The sequence below is a fragment of the Canis lupus genome, chromosome 37 (genome assembly GCF_011100685.1).
Source record: "Canis lupus familiaris isolate Mischka breed German Shepherd chromosome 37, alternate assembly UU_Cfam_GSD_1.0, whole genome shotgun sequence".
NCBI lineage: Eukaryota > Metazoa > Chordata > Mammalia > Carnivora > Canidae > Canis > Canis lupus.
Window position 1 is genome coordinate 21,868,414 of NC_049258.1, and position 17,429 is coordinate 21,885,842.

The following is a 17,429-nucleotide window of genomic DNA, read 5'->3' on the forward strand; positions in this document are numbered from 1 at the left end:
AGACGAAAAGCAGACTCTCTTGTAAGGTTGCTAGACGGTGGTATTTTTCTTTCATGTCACCTCGTTAGACTATCAAAGTGTCTTCTGGTAACAAACCATCCCTAGACTTCCCCAAAATACATACCCAATTTGCAAAGTGCTTGTTTTTTTATACCCAATCTAATCTGCTTTCTCCTCCCTCCCTAGTCCTTAAAAGTTTGTCATAATTTCATTGTTGTACTTTATGTAAATTTAATGTCATGCACATAAATAAAATTATGAAAATTAGATAGAGTCCACAGTAACTGAGTAAGCTTGAACCAATATGGAGTTTCTGGGAAATAAATTAATTTCTGCTTCTCATTTCTTTAAATTACATTCTTTACTAACAATATTTTCTGAGTAATAAGCACTCACTTTTAGACTCCCCACAACTTAAAAGATTGAGATTTTCTTAAACCACAGCAAGAAAATAAAAACAGTCTAAGCAAAGTTTTTACCAACGCTTGTATGAAATCTTAAATGGAGTTGATATTTTCAAGTAATACCTAAAAGGCTGAAAATAAAGAGAGCATGTGTACCACAATCAATTTTCTTATTGCTAACCTTTCATTCAAAAAGATTCTTCACACATCCACATGTTTCAGCAGTATAAATTAACTTCCCAAACACACACACACTTTTTCCCTTATTATAAATATTAGCTTTCCTAAAATATAAGAATATTATTTGATAAATATGGCACAAACATTATAATAATGACTTACCCCAAATGGTTAAGTTTTTCCACATAAATGAACTAATCAGCTACCTAAAACCTCTTTTGGCAACTAAATATTGTTAAATTTTTTTTTTTTTTTTAGTTATCCAGAATGAAGCTCTAAAATAGATTAAACACTTCCCTGGCTTCTCAGACTTGACTGAATAAAATAGTTTCACAGATGATTCTGGTATTAAGGAGGTTCAGTATTATAAAAGTGGTGGGTGACAGAGGGAAAAATGGATACTGAGTCCAAGAGATGTTCTAGAAATTAAAATCTTGAAGATATCATAGATGCTAGTTTGCTTCTGAATCGTCCACTACTTTCTCAGGAAGCTACTATGAAGGACATGTAGTAACAATAACTTTACACACATGACCACCTTAAAATATAATGAATTACAAAGTCAAACCCTAAAGGAGACTCCTCACAAGGGATGTTTTCTCTCCACCCAGGAGATTCCCATCACCTTTGTTACGTTAAGTACATCATGCTTTGTAAGTTGTCTTCAAAATACGATTCATTATGTCTGCATCAAATGCGTCTCATGACATGCCAAGCTGAGGTCTTTCTTCTATTTCATATGTTCAATGCTGTGGCATGAATTACGAGTAATCATTACCATTTTAAGAATCTGTGCTACAAATTTGAGGACGTTTATTCCAGCAACTACGAATCTTCAAGCAAAGGTAACATAATAAGTAACAAATCAAAATTTTCTGTCTAAATAAGTATCAAACTAAACTAAATTTTTAAAAATTACATCAGAAGAATAGTGAGTATTTATCTTAGTTTTTAATTAGGTATAACACTTTCTCATAAAATTTCACATTTATAACATAACATTCTCACTAGCATTTTAACCATAGGTGACCTTCACATCCAAATACAAATAGAAACATGGGCAATAAAGAGAACCAACTGGATCTCAACTTTTGTTCTGGTTAAATGAGAATATGCACAACATCCAAGACATCATATTAATGAATATTCTGCTTGAAATTCCACAGTGTAATAAAACGAAAGTGTAAGTAAGGAATTCAAGAATAATCCTGTGTAGGGTTTGCATTCAAAAAGTGCTTAATGTTCAAAACCTAGATGGCTCATCTGTAAATCCATGATCCTGAGGGAAAAAAGGATTTGAGAACTGAGAATACAAACAATATCTGCCAGTGATACAGTAGCTGTTTACATTCAGGCAGCCTGAATTTAGGTAGTGTGGATATTTAATACGACCCTTCTATTGTCAAGTATGGAGGTTATCAAGATAAATAAGGTAACAGATGCTTTACATTAACCCAGAAGTCCACTTCTAGGAATTTATCCTCAAGATACACCTGCTCAGATATGAAACAAAGATTGCTTACTATAGGACTGTTTATAAAAGCAAAAGAATAGAAACAAAAAGGCATCCACCAGTAAGGGACTAGTTAAATCATGAAAATTCATGGAAAGCAATACCACTATGAAAATATACAGAAAGCTGTGTGCCAATATAAAAGCATTTGCTTATAAATACATAAAGAAATTCACAAGGGACACACAAGTAAGGAAGGTGGTTAGCAAAAAGGGCTTGTCAGTAATAGGGTAGCAAGGGGCAGAAATGGGAGTGAGGTTTTCTACGATAAATACTATTATTCTTATTTTTGAAACATGCAGTTATTACTCAAATTTCAAAATTAAATTTTAAATGAAAAATCTGGATAACCACAATATCTAACTGAGACATGTAATAAAAATCTAAATGAATATAAATGCAAACAAAATAATGTCATCATAGAGAAGAAACTATCTCTGGGAATTCTGAGAAAGATTTACTAAGAAGGTAGGATGTAAACTGGATTCTAAAGGTTAGGTACAAAGAGCTAGGAAGGAAGACAGAAGCATGGAGAGGAAGGAATTTCAGAGTCAGAAAAAAGAACACATGAAAAGTATTGGCAGCATTAATGAACGTACCTGAATAAGTCATAATATTAAATCTCAGTGTGACAGGAGAATGGGGTTCAGCTCATGACCGAGTAGAAAATTTGCTCATTTATTCATCAAATTCATCTGTTATGTTCCAGGCAATGTTCTACATCCTGAAGACATGACAGTGAACAAACAGAATTCTTGCTCTCATTCTAAAGAGAGGCAAGAAACCAAGAGATCTACACTCATAATGTCAGGAAATAAAGGAAGAAAAACAAAACAAGCAGGGCTGCTAGTTCAGGTAAGCTAGGAAGTCCCTCTGAAGAAGTGGCATCTGAGCAGAAGCCTCAAGGGAAAGGATCACATCAGGCTGTGTAGACCATGAGAAGCACTATGGCTTTTACTTTAAGTGGGCCAGGAAGTTACTGGTAGGGGAGCAGAGAATGACAAATTCTAACTTAGGTCAGATTATTCTGGCTGCCATGTAGAGAACTGATTGCAGGAAGTGTGTAGAAAAGCAGGGTGAGAACTTAGGAAGCTACCTCAGTGGTTGTTAGAATACTCACCCTGTCCCCCAAAATGTCTGTGCCCTAATCCCCAGAACTTGTGACTATGTTATGCCTTATATGACAAAAGGGATTTTGTAATGTGCTATGGTTTCTACTACACTTTAGGGTACTGAGCTTCGATGGGGAGATTATCCTGCATTGACCAGGTGGCCCCAGTCTAATCATGGGAGTCTTTAAAAGCATCTGCTGCTGCAAGTTTAAAGACAGAGGAAAGGGGCCATCAACTAAAGAACATGAGAATGGGAGCGCCTGGCTGGCTGGCACAGTCAGTGGAGCATCCAACTCTTGATCTCAGGGTTGTGAGTCTGGGCCCATGCTGGGTGTAGAGATTACTTAAAAATAAAATCTTTAAAAAAACAAATATGAAAATGGCCCTCAGTGGAAGGTCAGCCAGAAAACAGGATCTCAGTCCTCCAACCACAAGGAACTATCCAGTTCTGTGCAACATCCCAGATAAGCAAGGAAACGGGTTATCTCTTAGAGCCTAAGAGCTGTAACACAGCTGACAAACTGATTTTAGTTCAGTGAGACCCATACTGGCCTTCTAACCTATAGAACTGTAAAAAATAATAGTAATAATAATTTGTCTTAAGTCACTACATTTATGGTGCCAGCAAAAGGAAACACATAGGGTCAGGGCAAGAAAAGGTAAGGAACTTCCACCTGGATAGTAGCTATGGAAAGGTTATGGCCAAGAAAGACACCATGGGCTAGGTGTGCAGCAATATATTAAAGAATTTTGTTAATACCATTACCAAGATCGGAGATCATTCTGTAAAGCTGTAACTGCAGTAAGAGAAGCTGAAGAGAAGTAGCCCAATGTAACTGCTGGGTGGGGGTGGAATCTCTACCCTCAGAGCCCACACACCAAGCATGTATGGTGCAACCATGCACTCTCAAAAGCCGATTGGACAATGGAAATGGCAAGTCTACCAAGTCACTTCGGGGAAAAACAAGCACAACAAAAATCTACCTTTGATGACAGAAAACCTGGTACTTCCCCTTATTTGGTGGGGCTGCCTGACTGGTCATCAGATCTACATTCCATTCAGCCACAGCAACTCTTTCTCTCTCTTTCCCTGCTCCCTGTTCCATTTTTAGTATTTTAACTTCAGAGCCACCTCAAATCTTTTTCTAAACTGGGTGGGCACAAAACATAAATTAAGATAGCAGAATCACAATATTTGGTTTTCTAGTACACACAGATTATTCACTGTTGACCGCAAATGAGAATATTAGGGCAGAAAACAAAACGAATACTATTCATAAAAAGATAGATCTCCTGATAAATCTACTGTTTTTGTTTTCTCAAGTATTAGTTCTACTAAAATCAACCTGGGTGAAGGGTTTACATTCAACTCATAACAAATTTTTAAAAGAGTGCATTTTTGTTAAATAGTGATTTAAAAGAACTACAGAAATCAATTAGCTTTTCTTAAATGTACTATGTATCAGAATCTGCCAACTAATGACAATAACAGTATTGAGTAAGTTGAAGAGAGTCAATAACAGTATTGAGTAAGTTGAAGAGAGTCAAATGGGCTTTAATACTGACAAGACTCTTCCTAGGTAAACTAACAATCTGACAAAACTTGTATGAAGCAATTTTCAATGGAGAAAATTCACAGGGGAGTATACTGTTTTCCTGGTCTTAAGATTGTGTCTTTTTTCCCCCACTGACGAGGTCAAGGGTTGGCAAACGATGGCCCACAGGCCAGGTGCATGATGTGATATGTCAAATTTTATTGATTTACATAACTGTCAATGGCTGCTTTTGAGCTACAAGCAGACATGAATAGTTGTAGAGACAATATGGCCTGCGAAGCTGAAAATATTTGCTCCTTTAAAAGTTTGTCAAAAAAAAAAAATAAAAGTTTGTCAAACCATGGCCTAGCTCTTAGAATCTTTATTAGTAAAGATAAATTATTATTATGGTTAAAAGAAAAATTCTCTACCAATGTAAACAAAGGCTTGCCTGGTGGTCTGAAAGTAATTACCAGAAAGGAAAGTGTAGAAACTACAGTGGTCCTCGTTCCCATGTATTAGTCAGAAAAACAAACAAAAAAATTATTATTATGCTAGCTACTTAAGTTTAATGAAACATTTATAACATTATAAAGTTAGATTATGTGCATGTATATTAAAAATATAACAAATAGGACAGGGATCCCTGGGTGGCGCAGCGGTCTGGCGCCTGCCTTTGGCCCAGGGCGTGATCCTGGAGACCCGGGATCGAATCCCACATCGGGCTCCTGGTGCGTGGAGCCTGCTTCTCCCTCTGCCTGTGTCTCTGCCTCTCTCTCTTTCTCTCTGTGTGACTATCATAAATAAATAAAAATTTAAAAAAAAAAAAAACAAATAGGACAAAAAATAAAAAAAACAAATAGGACAAAAAAATATAGTCTGCTTTTTTTAAACCAATGCTTTGCAAAAAATAAACTAAAATATAACCAGGACAAACGCTGAACATTCAAGTTGTTCAAAGGATGTGTATGTAGAAACTAGCATGTCATCATGTTGCAGTTTCCCTCCTCCCTGAAATCAGATATAGAGTATTCTACATTCATCATTTAGTGGAAGACAAAACAACAAAATAAAAATAAAACCCTAACAGTTGGGGAAACTCATTTTTGTGCTTTTCCCTTTCTCCATACAAAAATACAGGAATGCCTGGACTCAATGTCTACTCCCTGTTCTTCCCAAGTATTTCATGTTGCTCACCAAGCCCTGTGTCTGAGGGCCTCCATCTGAGGGCCTCCAATGGCTCCCAGATCTCCCAAAGTTCTCCATTCACGTAAAAGACCATAAGAGCTATCCTAATTTCATCCTAAGCATGCCTAGATTTTATTTTGATAACACTCACATGAAATCAGAGTCTTTAAAGCTGTGACGCTAAGTGCTCCCTATATGTGCAGTTCTTGAGTCAATTGCAAAGATTAACCCTTGCAAGTACAACTCATGCTTGACAAATAGGCTAGGTTCCAAAAAACTTACACTGCCACACCCCCAGTGTTGAGCAGTAAACAAAGAGGTAACTTTAATCACAGCTAGTAAAAGAAATGGCTGGCCTTAGGATACAGACAAGCTCCTTCATGGTCTGTCATGGGAGCCATTTCTGATAATCACATTTCCACATCATTGGAAAGATGTACAGACCACATCTTTCAACCCTGCAAATTCTGGCAGTGCCCACTACAAGTGACCAATATACAGAAGCCTGTCCCCTCCCACACTGTCCCTAGCTCTTTGGGCAGGTAAAGACATACTGCCTGCAGTAACCTGGCAATTGTCTGTATCCATAAAGCATGAGAAAGTGGTAAAAACTGAACAAAACTCTCATGGAACAAACTAAAGCCCCTGGCAAAGTAGAAGCTGGAATGTTGAAATATTGGTTTTCTCCTGCAAGATCATGCTCCTCGGGCCCAGAGGCCACGGCTCTAACTGAGGTGGGGAGGCAGTCCCTATGAATTTTCTTCTCTAGTTCACAGGAACTATGACATGGGGTATGCTAATTATCCCAGCCATCTTATGTCATTGTTCATAAGCCCCACAGAAACTGTTTTATATATAGTTGGTCTCATTCCAAAATTGTGTTTCAGAGTAAGCATCCTACCTTAATTGAAGCAATATGGAGCAGAGTCTCTCCTCTATGATTTCTCTTCACAGCCGTAAGGCTATTGGGTGACAGCTTTGTTGCTGAGGGGCTAGACATCATCCGTCTGTAACGTGGGCTATTCAGGGCAGAAGGCGGTGTACCTGGTGAAAGGGTCATGGACTCAACTGATAGATTACTGTTTTTCCTCCTTAATGTGTCACCAATTTTAAGTTTGCTTGAAGGTGGTGAAGAGCAGCCAGGCAATGGCTTGCTTTCTGAAAGCACTATGTGCTGGCTACTGGTGCCAGGAATGCTGCTTCTGCATCTCTTAGAAATGGGACTGGACCGGCTGCTGCGCCGCCCACGCCGCCCACTGTGACCTGATGGCAAGGACTGCTTAGGTGGAAGAGGATTCTCACAGAGATTCTTCTGGGGAGTCAATTCTTCATTCCTGCTCTCCAATTCTGGAGACTCTATTTGCTCAGCTAATGGTAAAGAGACTTCAGCTAAGCTGCTAAAACACTGTGATTCTGTTACAGAGCCACTTGCAAGTAAGTCTATTTCACCATTTGCCTGAGGACTAGGGTTAACAGATGGCTGGCTACAGAAAGACACCAGCTTCTCCTTAAATTCCTCTTTGGAGTCAAGTTCATCATCTTCTTTTTCTGCTTCTAAATTCCATTTTTGGTTGATTTCGGTTAAAGTTTTCTTTTTTTGTTTTTTTCTAGATCTTGTACGAGCCTTTTTAGCCCTCTCTGAAACACTTGTTGGAGGACTTGTAGAAACAAATTCGTACATTGAAGCCTGCCGAGCGTTCTCATCACTTATGACTTGAGGGTGGGTTTGCACTGAAACTTTACTCACAACATATCTGACCTTCTTACTTCGAGGACTGAACCACATTTTTATTGAATTCTTCTTATTTTCTGCATCATTAAATAAATTTTCCCTAGATGTGTCTTCTTTCAAATCTGACAGAAAAAAGGAAAAGAAATCTGTTACATGAACTTAATCTCCCCCATCTTGAGCTCTCAAAGAATTGTGCTTGTAGTTCTCCTAAGTTGTATCACATTTCATTTCTGTACCTCTTTTTCCTCTTCTGGACTATGATCTCCTTGAGAGCAGATATTTACTTACTGAACAAATACTTATAGAATCCTACTTTAATTCCAGACAACATTCTACAGACTGGAGATACAACAGAGAACAAAAAATGGAACTTAATTTCCACTGGAGATGGACAGAATATTCAAATAAATAAGTAGAACACAGAGCATCCTGACAATAATAAGAGCCATGGAGAAAGATATATTAGATCGACCAATCAATGGATAGACAGACAGGCAAATATGGGATTTAATAAGCAGTAGTCAAAAAAGTAAGACTTGTTACACAATGCCTAATTTTTAAAAAAGATTTCTGAAAAACAATCAATACACTACAATAATCAATAATTAGGGGATCCCTGGGGCAGCCTGGGTGGCTCAGCGGTTTAGCGCCGCCTTCAGCCCAGGGTGTGATCCTGGAGACCCAGGATCGAGTCCCACGTTGGGCTCCCTGCATGGAGCCTGCTTCTCCCTCTGCCAGTGTCTTTACCTCTCTTTCTGTCTGTGTCTCTTATGAATGGATAAATAAAATCTTAAAAAAAAAAAAAATTAGGGGATCCCTAGGTAGCTCAGCGGTTTAGCACCTGCCTTTGGCCCAGGGCGTGATCCTGGAGTCCCAGGATCGAGCGAGTCCCACATCGGGCTCCCTGCATGGAGCCTGCTTCTCCCTCTGCCTGGGTCTCTGCCCCTCTCTTTCTCTCTCTCATGAATAAATAAATCTTTAAAAAAAAAATTCACCTCAACAATTCACTGCATGGCCAAATTGAAGGAAAACCATATGATTTTGTCAACAGACACAGGAAGCAAAATGACAAAATCCAATATCCATTTATGATTTTTAATTTTTTTAAGATTTTATTTATTTATTCATGAGAGACACACGGGGGGGGGGAGAGAGAGAGAGAGAGAGAGAGAGAGAGAGAGAGAGGCAGAGACCCAGGCAGAGGGAGAAGCAGGCTTCACGCAGGGGGCCCGATGTGGGACTCGATCCCGGGTCTCCAGCATCAGGCCCTGAGCCCAAGGCAGGCACCAAACCACTGAGCCACCCAGGGATCCCCTCCATTTATGATTTTAAAAAGGAATCAGCAAATTAGGGATAGAAAGTAACTTCTCCAACCTGATGAAGTCATCTACAAAAATACACACAGCTAATATCCTCCTTAATGGTGAAAGACTCCAACTGCCATTTTATTCCTCCTATTAGGGACAAGGCAAAAATGTCTGTTCTCACCACTCTGATTCAGCATCATACTGAAAGGTTTAGATAGCACAGCAAGGTAAGATATAAAAGGCACACAGATTATACAAGAAGATATAAAACTGTATCTATTTACAATTGACTTAAATCACTATATAGAATATGCCAAAGAATGTTTTTTTTTTTAAATTGATGAAACTAACAACTTTAACTTACCAAGACCGTAGAAAACGAGGTCAACATACCAAGTCAACTCCAACTATATTTCTTTTTTTTTTTTTAATTTTTTTTTAAATTTATTTATGATAGTCACACACAGAGAGAGAGAGAGGGAGGCAGAGACACAGGCAGAGGGAGAAGCAGGCTCCATGCACCGGGAGCCCGACGTGGGATTCGATCCCGGGTCTCCAGGATCGCGCCCTGGGCCAAAGGCAGACGCCAAACCGCTGCGCCACCCAGGGATCCCTCCAACTATACTTCTATGTAATAACAATGAACAAATGTACAAAGAAGTTTTTTAAAATTTGGTAAATTCTAATAGTATAAAAAATACTTAAGGTAAATCTAGCGAAGTATGTACAAGATCTGAAAATTATAAAATACTTATGAAAGAAATCCGTACAAATGGAAAAACATACCACGTTCATGAATAGGAAGACTCAAAAACTGTTAAGATGTCAATTCTTCCCAGTAGGTCTACAGACTATAATATAATCCAATGAAAATTCCAGGCTTTTTTGTAAAGATAGACAAGTGGATCCTAAAATTTACATGAGAAAGCAAAGGAACTAATATAGAAAGGCAAAAGGCCTAGAATGGCCAAATCAACACTGAAGAACAAAATTGGAGGACTCATACTACCTGACTTCAATTTACTTCAGACAAAATGAATGTAGGGATTAAAGATCATAGTCAGAACTCTTTAGGTGCCACGTAATATAACCTCAAGCTACGTACGACAGAAACTAATGCAAGTGAATGAACTACAGAAGTCAGACACAAAAGAATACATAGTAACAGCCAAAACTAATCTGATGTGTTAAGTCAAAATAGTGATTATCCAGTAATTCTGGAGAACAGAGTTAGTGACTGAAAAGGGGCAACAAGTGGAGCTTCTAGAATAGAATACTTCTATTCTTCTGGGTGAGTTCATTTGTGAAAAGTCATCAAGCTATATAATTATAATGTGTATACTATAAGAATTTTCTTAACTTTTTATTAATAGTCAGATTTTAAAGACGAAGATTCAGTAGAGTTTAAAAAAGAAAAGAATCACTGTCACTAAGTAGATCAGGTGCCACAGTCTGTGGGTGAGTACTCTGGTACAAACATCTTGCTTCGTTAGCTAAGGTCATTAAGGAAGGTCTCCCTGGGAAGTTCACTTTTGATTTGAGACCTCGTGACAAATGACAAAATGGAAGCAGCCACGTAAGTATGTAGGAAAGTGGAGCCCAAGAAGGAAGAGCAGGTGCCAAGTTCCTACACTGGAAATGAGTTTAGCACATTCAATGGATTGAAAGCCACGATGGCTGGAGCTTGGAGAAGGAGCAGAAAATTAAGCAGACAGGGACGCAGAAGTATTCTATGGAGCAGAGCACTCTTGAGCTCAGCTTCAAGTTTAACTGCTGGTATTCCTCATTCCATCAATCTCTGAAGTGGGAGGGCTTGGGGCTTCTTCATCTGCAATCAGTCCCTTGGTAACCTTATATCTATCTACCTACCTACCTATCTTTCCATCCACTAGCAACCTCAAACGTGTATGTACAGCCCAGACCTCTTCCATGAACTCCAGACTAATGTTTGACTGCCTACTAAACAGCTCTTATAAGCAAGTCTACTTATAATAAGTATCTCACATTGAACATGACTAAAACTGAACTCCTGATCCAAATCCTCCCAAACCTGTTCCTCCTACAGTTGCCCCCATCTCAGTAAATGAAACATCATCAATCCAGTAGCTCAGAACAAACACTTTAGAATCAAACCTGCCTCTATCTCTTTCGTATCCTATATGCAAAATACAAGTTCTATAATTCCTGCAAAATACATATAAAATCTGACCACTTCCTACTGCCTCCATTCCTGCCAGTATGGTATAAAACACCATTTTGCACTAGATTATAATAATAACCTCCTAAATCATCTCCCTGATTATGTACTTGCTTCCTCCCCCATGAGTGTATGTATGTATTCTCAACACAGCAGTCAGTGATCCTTTTATAATTGGTCAAACTATATCACTAACACCCTTCAGACTTCCATTCTGACTCTGAATCTTCATAAGCCATCTAACAGGTGAGGAACAGCCTGATCTTCCATTACCTTCCTCATCTCCTCTCCTGTTCTCTCCTTACTCTCTTCCAGCCACTGGGTCTCCTTGGTGTTGTTCCTCAAACCAATAAAATGTTTTATAAAAGTCAGAAGGCAGGCCTACATCTGTGTTTTATAAAATCAGTCCTAACTGGAGAGAAAACAGATTCGAAGAAGGCAATGCTTATGAGGTCAAAGTAGAAGTACAAGTAGAAGGTAACAGACTGGGGAGGTGGTGAAAGGGGAAAAAATAAAAAGAGAACTCTTTGAAAAGTATTTAGGAGATAAAATTTACAGAATTTGGTGAACTGAATACAAGAAGGCAGCAACAAGGATGATTCACATGTTTGTGGCTTACACCACTGAAGGCACCTAGAAACACGGATGTGGGAGGACACAAGCTGCCAGGGATCCTCCGTATCCTGCAGGAAGGCAAGGCCCTGGCTGCTCTCTACCCAGACCATTTCTGAGGACTGGGTTCACGGCAATCGTCTCTGAGGGATGTGGTAGGGTCTCCTTGTGGGGAAAAAAAAAAGCAGGCCTATTTCTGCTTACTATGAAAAGTCTATTCCCCAAGCTTAGGGTTCATTTCCTATATTGCAACCCACTGTGTGTGGGGGAATCCATGATGAGGCCTTTGCCAGTTATGCTCAAAGATGCAAAACTGCTAAATACAACATAAGCCTATCAAATCCAGAATTTCAAAGGCAATATGGTAAAATATTTGCAAATTTTAAATGTATACACCCTCTCACAAAGCAATTTCACCTCTAGTCATCTTTCTTACCAAATATAGAAAAATCCATGCAGGTACCTGCAAACATTAATGTATAAGAATGTTAACTGCAGCAGTATTTGCAATAGCATAAATTAAGGAAAAAAGAAAATCAGTGTTCAGCGATCAGCCAACTTTGAAAGATTTGGACTACAAAATCTTATGTGGTCACTACATACATCAATGGACATGCAAAGATCTTCAAGTCACTTGTAAGTGTAGCACAATCCCATTTATGTCCTAAAAGTTCTATTGCATTTACATCCAAATATTTTCAAAAATTCACAAAAGATAAAGTAGAAAACAGTGCCTCTGTAAAAGAAAGGGATTTTCTACTTTTCAGCTGAGAGAAAGGATAGAGGAGGACTTTCACGCTTTATACAATTTTATATAGCTTAATTGGTTGTAGAAAAGAATGCTTTCTTATATTTCTTATACAAATTAAACAAACAGAGAACCAAATTTAAGGTTATAAGCCTAGTTGCTGAAAGACCTGGCATTTGAACTCATACCTGACTTTACTAAATAAAACGACAACTTTTCACCAAGTACACACTTTATGCAATACTGTAATTTAAGAAAACATATATGGTCTTCATCTGTTGTTCCTAGTACATAAGTTCAAAAACCCTTGTGATTTAGATTTTTAAAAAATTGATCTAAATGAGAAAACTAAAAAAAAAAAAAAAAAAAAGGCATAGGGGCATCTTTTGTTATAAATATTTAGTCATGTTTCCAGTTCCAAAAACAGTTCCAGAGTTATAAAGAGGAAATGGACATCTCCTGTTATTCATCACTTCTCTCAACCACACCTGAACATGTTAATGCGGTGACTTTGGAGTCCCTCTAAGAATGGGGGCTGGTTGCCAGGGGAACCAATCAAGATTAGAGTTAGAACTCACAGTCTCACCCCTAAACTTCAAGAGGGGAGATACACATTGCATCAATCCCCAATGGCCAAAGACTTAGTTGTGTCGATGTAATGAAGCCTTTAAAAGAATAACCTAAAAGGAAGGGTTTGGAGAGCTTCCAAACTGGTAAACACATGGAGGTCTTGGGGGAGTGGCACACCCAGAGAGGGCATACAAGCTTCACACCTCTTCCCACGCTCCTTGGCCTATGTGAATCTCTTCTCTCTGGCTATTCGTGAGTTATATCCATTTATAATGAACAGTCATCTAGTAAGTAAAACATTTTCCTGAGTTCTGTGAGTCACTTTAGCAAATTAACAGAATCCAAGGAGGTCATGGGAACCTCTAATGTTCATAGCCAGTCAGGCTCTGAAGGCCAGTTGGTTGGGGCAGACTTGTAGGACTAAGCTCTTAGCCTGTGGCTCTGATGTTATCTGCAGGCAGACAGTGTCAGAAAGAATTGAGTGAAAGAAACTGTAGGATGCCCACCCAGTGTCACAGAATGGCTTAATGTGTGGAAAACCTACACATCTGGTATCAGAGTGAAATAGAGAAAAACACACAGGCAAATGAGTTTTTTTTCATACTATATATATATATAGATAGATAATTCTAGTATTGAAAATAGTATTATGGTATTATATATATTATAGTATTACAGTATATATATATACACTGTACTACAGTATATATATACTATATATTATCTATGTATAATGTATTTTTTTAGACCTATCAATCTTGCTCATTAACAGATGCTTAAGAACTATTCAGTGGGTAAGACATATAGTGATCTACTTTCCGACTCTGTCATGATCCCTCTTCAAGTTGTCTTATTTTGTTTTTTGCCTTTAAGCCCACTCGTTTTTCCTTAAAAAGCATTCCCTCAAAAATCTTTCCTTTCATCCTACGCAGACAGGTAAAGGCAACCGAGGTCAGTCCGGCACAGGGGTGAGCACCCTCAATGGTGCTCAAAAACATACGGATAAATAAATTATTTGATACCTGCCCTTAAATCTTCACAAGTATTTATACAAGAGGTTAGAATCTAAGGGCTAGAAGATAACTTGAGAGCCACACATCCAATTCTCTCATGTAAAGACGAGGAATTAAAGTTAAAAAGAAAGGCAAAGGAGGGAGGTCGCCCAGTGCAGCACTCTTCTCCACTGAGAACAGGATTACCGAGAGGCTGCTTCCGGTAAAAGAACCCAGGAAAGGCAGGGAAAATGGAAAATCATCACCACCACCTGACAGGTTTCAGTGCCTCACAAATCAGTTCGTACTGCCTGATACTCATTCTCCAAATTAACAGAGACGTAATCTCCTAAGACCAACCAGAGTACTTGGACTATGTTTGATTTGTCCTATTTTTATTTTTTTTTTATTTGTCCTATTTTTAAAAAGAAGAAAGGAAAGCTCTCTGATTACGTGTTTCTCCTCAGAAGTCACTCTTCATTCAAGATGAGAACTCTTCATAAGCCTTCTCTTACATTACAGAATCTAAAGCAAAGTTTTAACAAACTTAGTTCTAAAACTAAGTTACTTTAAGAAGAAAACCAATGGCATCTTACTTCTAAGAACCGGTAACATCTGCTGTGTAGGAAATAAATGTCTGATGCTACTAAGGTGTTATACAAAATTGCCAAGTGCGCCTATTCCTGAAAAGCTTTAATACTTAGAGAAAACATAATTTTAGTTTCATTTTTCTTGTTTCTGAGAATACATTTCTTCTCAACATTCTCCTGTCTTAAAATACAAGCAAGGGAAAAGGAAATTATTAAATAATATTTTTGAATTCCTTTTAGGTATTTTTATTCACACAGAACACTATTATTTTATCCATTTAAAATTATTGATACACCAGAGGATTAGTAAACTAAAAATCTCTCAAATCTCTTAAGTTCAAAATTGATTCTTCTATTCCTTTCACCTCATATTTCTGGAGTATAAAACTCCTTTATAAATAGATCTGCCAAGATAGCACTTTAAACAGGTAAGAAAAAATGAAAAACAGTGGATTATAAAAAACAAATAATTCATATTTAACCATGTAGAAATTTCACAGACCCTCTCTCTGCCTAGCAAAGAAATTCAGTCCAACTCCATTCTACTCCAAAGAAGCCATCCCTTCCTCCTCATGCAAATGGAAGCATCCCAACTATGGAGACAGTAAGACAACAAACCCAGCTGGAAGCAGGAGGGTGTATCTGAATAACATCAGACTCTCTGGCACCCTTCTTACATCCCAGCTGAATATCAGTTGATCCACAAAGTGTTATTTTGGTCAGGATCTTGGAAATAAAAACAATCAGAATGAGGTATCCACTCAACACAGAGACTGTACGTCTAATTTCTAACAAGGTCTTTTCTGCAGTAATAGGCAGATTTCAAAAAAACAAGTCATTTGTGATATAATCTCAAGTCTAGAGGAAAGGTCAACATGAAATGTTATCAAGGATTGCTTTTTTAAGACTCAGGATTACAAAGACTGAAAGGTTAATCCTCTGGTAGTCTGTAAAAACTTGTATTTGATGTGCTAAAATTTATTTTAAAGATAGGGGATGACACTTTCAATTAAAAATAAGTCAAATGCTAAAGTCCTTAATACTTACAAAATTTACAAAATGTGGAATTAGGCACTTAAGGGAAAATTAAGGCTGGTAAGTAGTAGCAACACACTCAACTGACAAAAAAAAAATCTACATCTAAGATTTAAGACAATTTCATACTCAGGTGTACCTATCCCTTAATTTATAAAGAAGTAAATGAAAAGAGTCTATGTGCATGTAATTTATATGTACACAATAATTTAATAATCATCCAGTAACAATACATACACTCAGGAAGATTTCATGTTGATCTTTCCTCCAGACTTGAAATTTTATCACAAATGACTTGCTTTTGAAATTATACATCTTGTCCTAACTAAGCAAGGACCACAATAGCAAACGTGATTGTAAATCCTGGATTTTATACAGCATATCTAAGTTAAGACTGTAAAAAGCAAAACCACCACCCCTGCTGTAATGTAAATCATATTACTAACAGCAACAACAATTTTTATGAGTGAATGCTTCTAAGCACGATAAATTGTCATATTCATTTCATGAAGAAAAATACTGGTCCCTTCCTCTACATAGTACATTTCTTAATGATGACGTTTTTAAAAATTCTATTCTCTGAATATAAATATTTCTGAGAAAACCACAAAATATCGAGGAACAGAGATGCACACGTTGGTAAGGAGCAGCTTAGGCAAGTTTTTTCTTAAAATTTAATAATAAACTATAGAAAAAGGAGGCAATTAGAAAATGTGATTTAGCTATCATTAATCTACATCAAAGGATTATAATGATGTACATTGTGTGCCTTTCAAATTATTCTCTATTAGAGGTTTCACAACAGAAGTTGAGAAATCTCTTTGACAAACTAGTCCCTTATTAAAAATCAAAGGAAAGTACTTTGCTACCATCTGTGCAACATTAACGCCTTCACTAAAGAATGATTATTTTGGAAGTTAAGAAGTATTCAGTTCCATTTAAAAAAAACAACAGCAACACAGCTATTCAAATGTTCATCTTCATCTATTATAAAAAAGTCATAACATATATGAAACACTATGTAATTCACTCCAGAAAGACAAGCATCTATCTCTCCGGAAGCCATTTCTGGAGAGAAAAGGAAATTGTGATCCACTGAAAGCATAATCAAAGTGCCTTTTTTTTTTTTTTTTTTTTTTTTTTTTGTGGCATCACCAACACCAACAAATGCTTCACAGAGCCTGACCAGCACCTGCAAGGTCTGATTTAATATGATGGGAAGCAATATAAAAGACAAACTCTTAAATTTAACTCTATTAGTAGAAAGCAGATTATGTTATAAAGAATAAGGTAAAATTAATCCATAAATGGTTGTCAGAAAAATTTGTGACACACCATCTTTTCTCTTTAAAGTACACTGAACCGAGGAAAATCTGTTCGAGTATTTAGAAGCTCATTTTAAAAAGTATTACTATAAATCAGGCTTCTTTATCTCCAGCATATCATATACCATGTCCATGATTTGACAAGTTCTTCCTAATTACCCACCTTAATTATGGTAATTATATATTTTATAGTAAATGAAAGTAACAAGGTTCCATTTGAAAGATAAATCGTGAACTACAGGGTTTAAAAAAAAATACAGATGTAGGAGATATCCAACCATCCTGCTTAATTCATCATCCTCAACACTCATTTAACAGAGCCATATAATTTTCAAGCTAGACCTTATGGATCACTTAATTTAATACCCTTATTTTATGAGATCCATTTC

At 37.3% G+C, this 17,429-nt stretch overlaps 1 protein-coding gene across 1 annotated transcript in view; it reads right to left on the reverse strand.

Moving 5' to 3' along the window:
• BARD1 (BRCA1 associated RING domain 1) overlaps window positions 1–17,429 on the reverse strand; it is a 78,691-nt gene that overhangs the window by 41,488 nt on the left and 19,774 nt on the right. Inside the window, exon 4 of the mRNA XM_038585905.1 lies at window positions 6,834–7,786. Coding sequence (XP_038441833.1) covers window positions 6,834–7,786 — 953 coding nt within the window. The remainder of the gene's footprint in view (window positions 1–6,833; window positions 7,787–17,429) is intronic.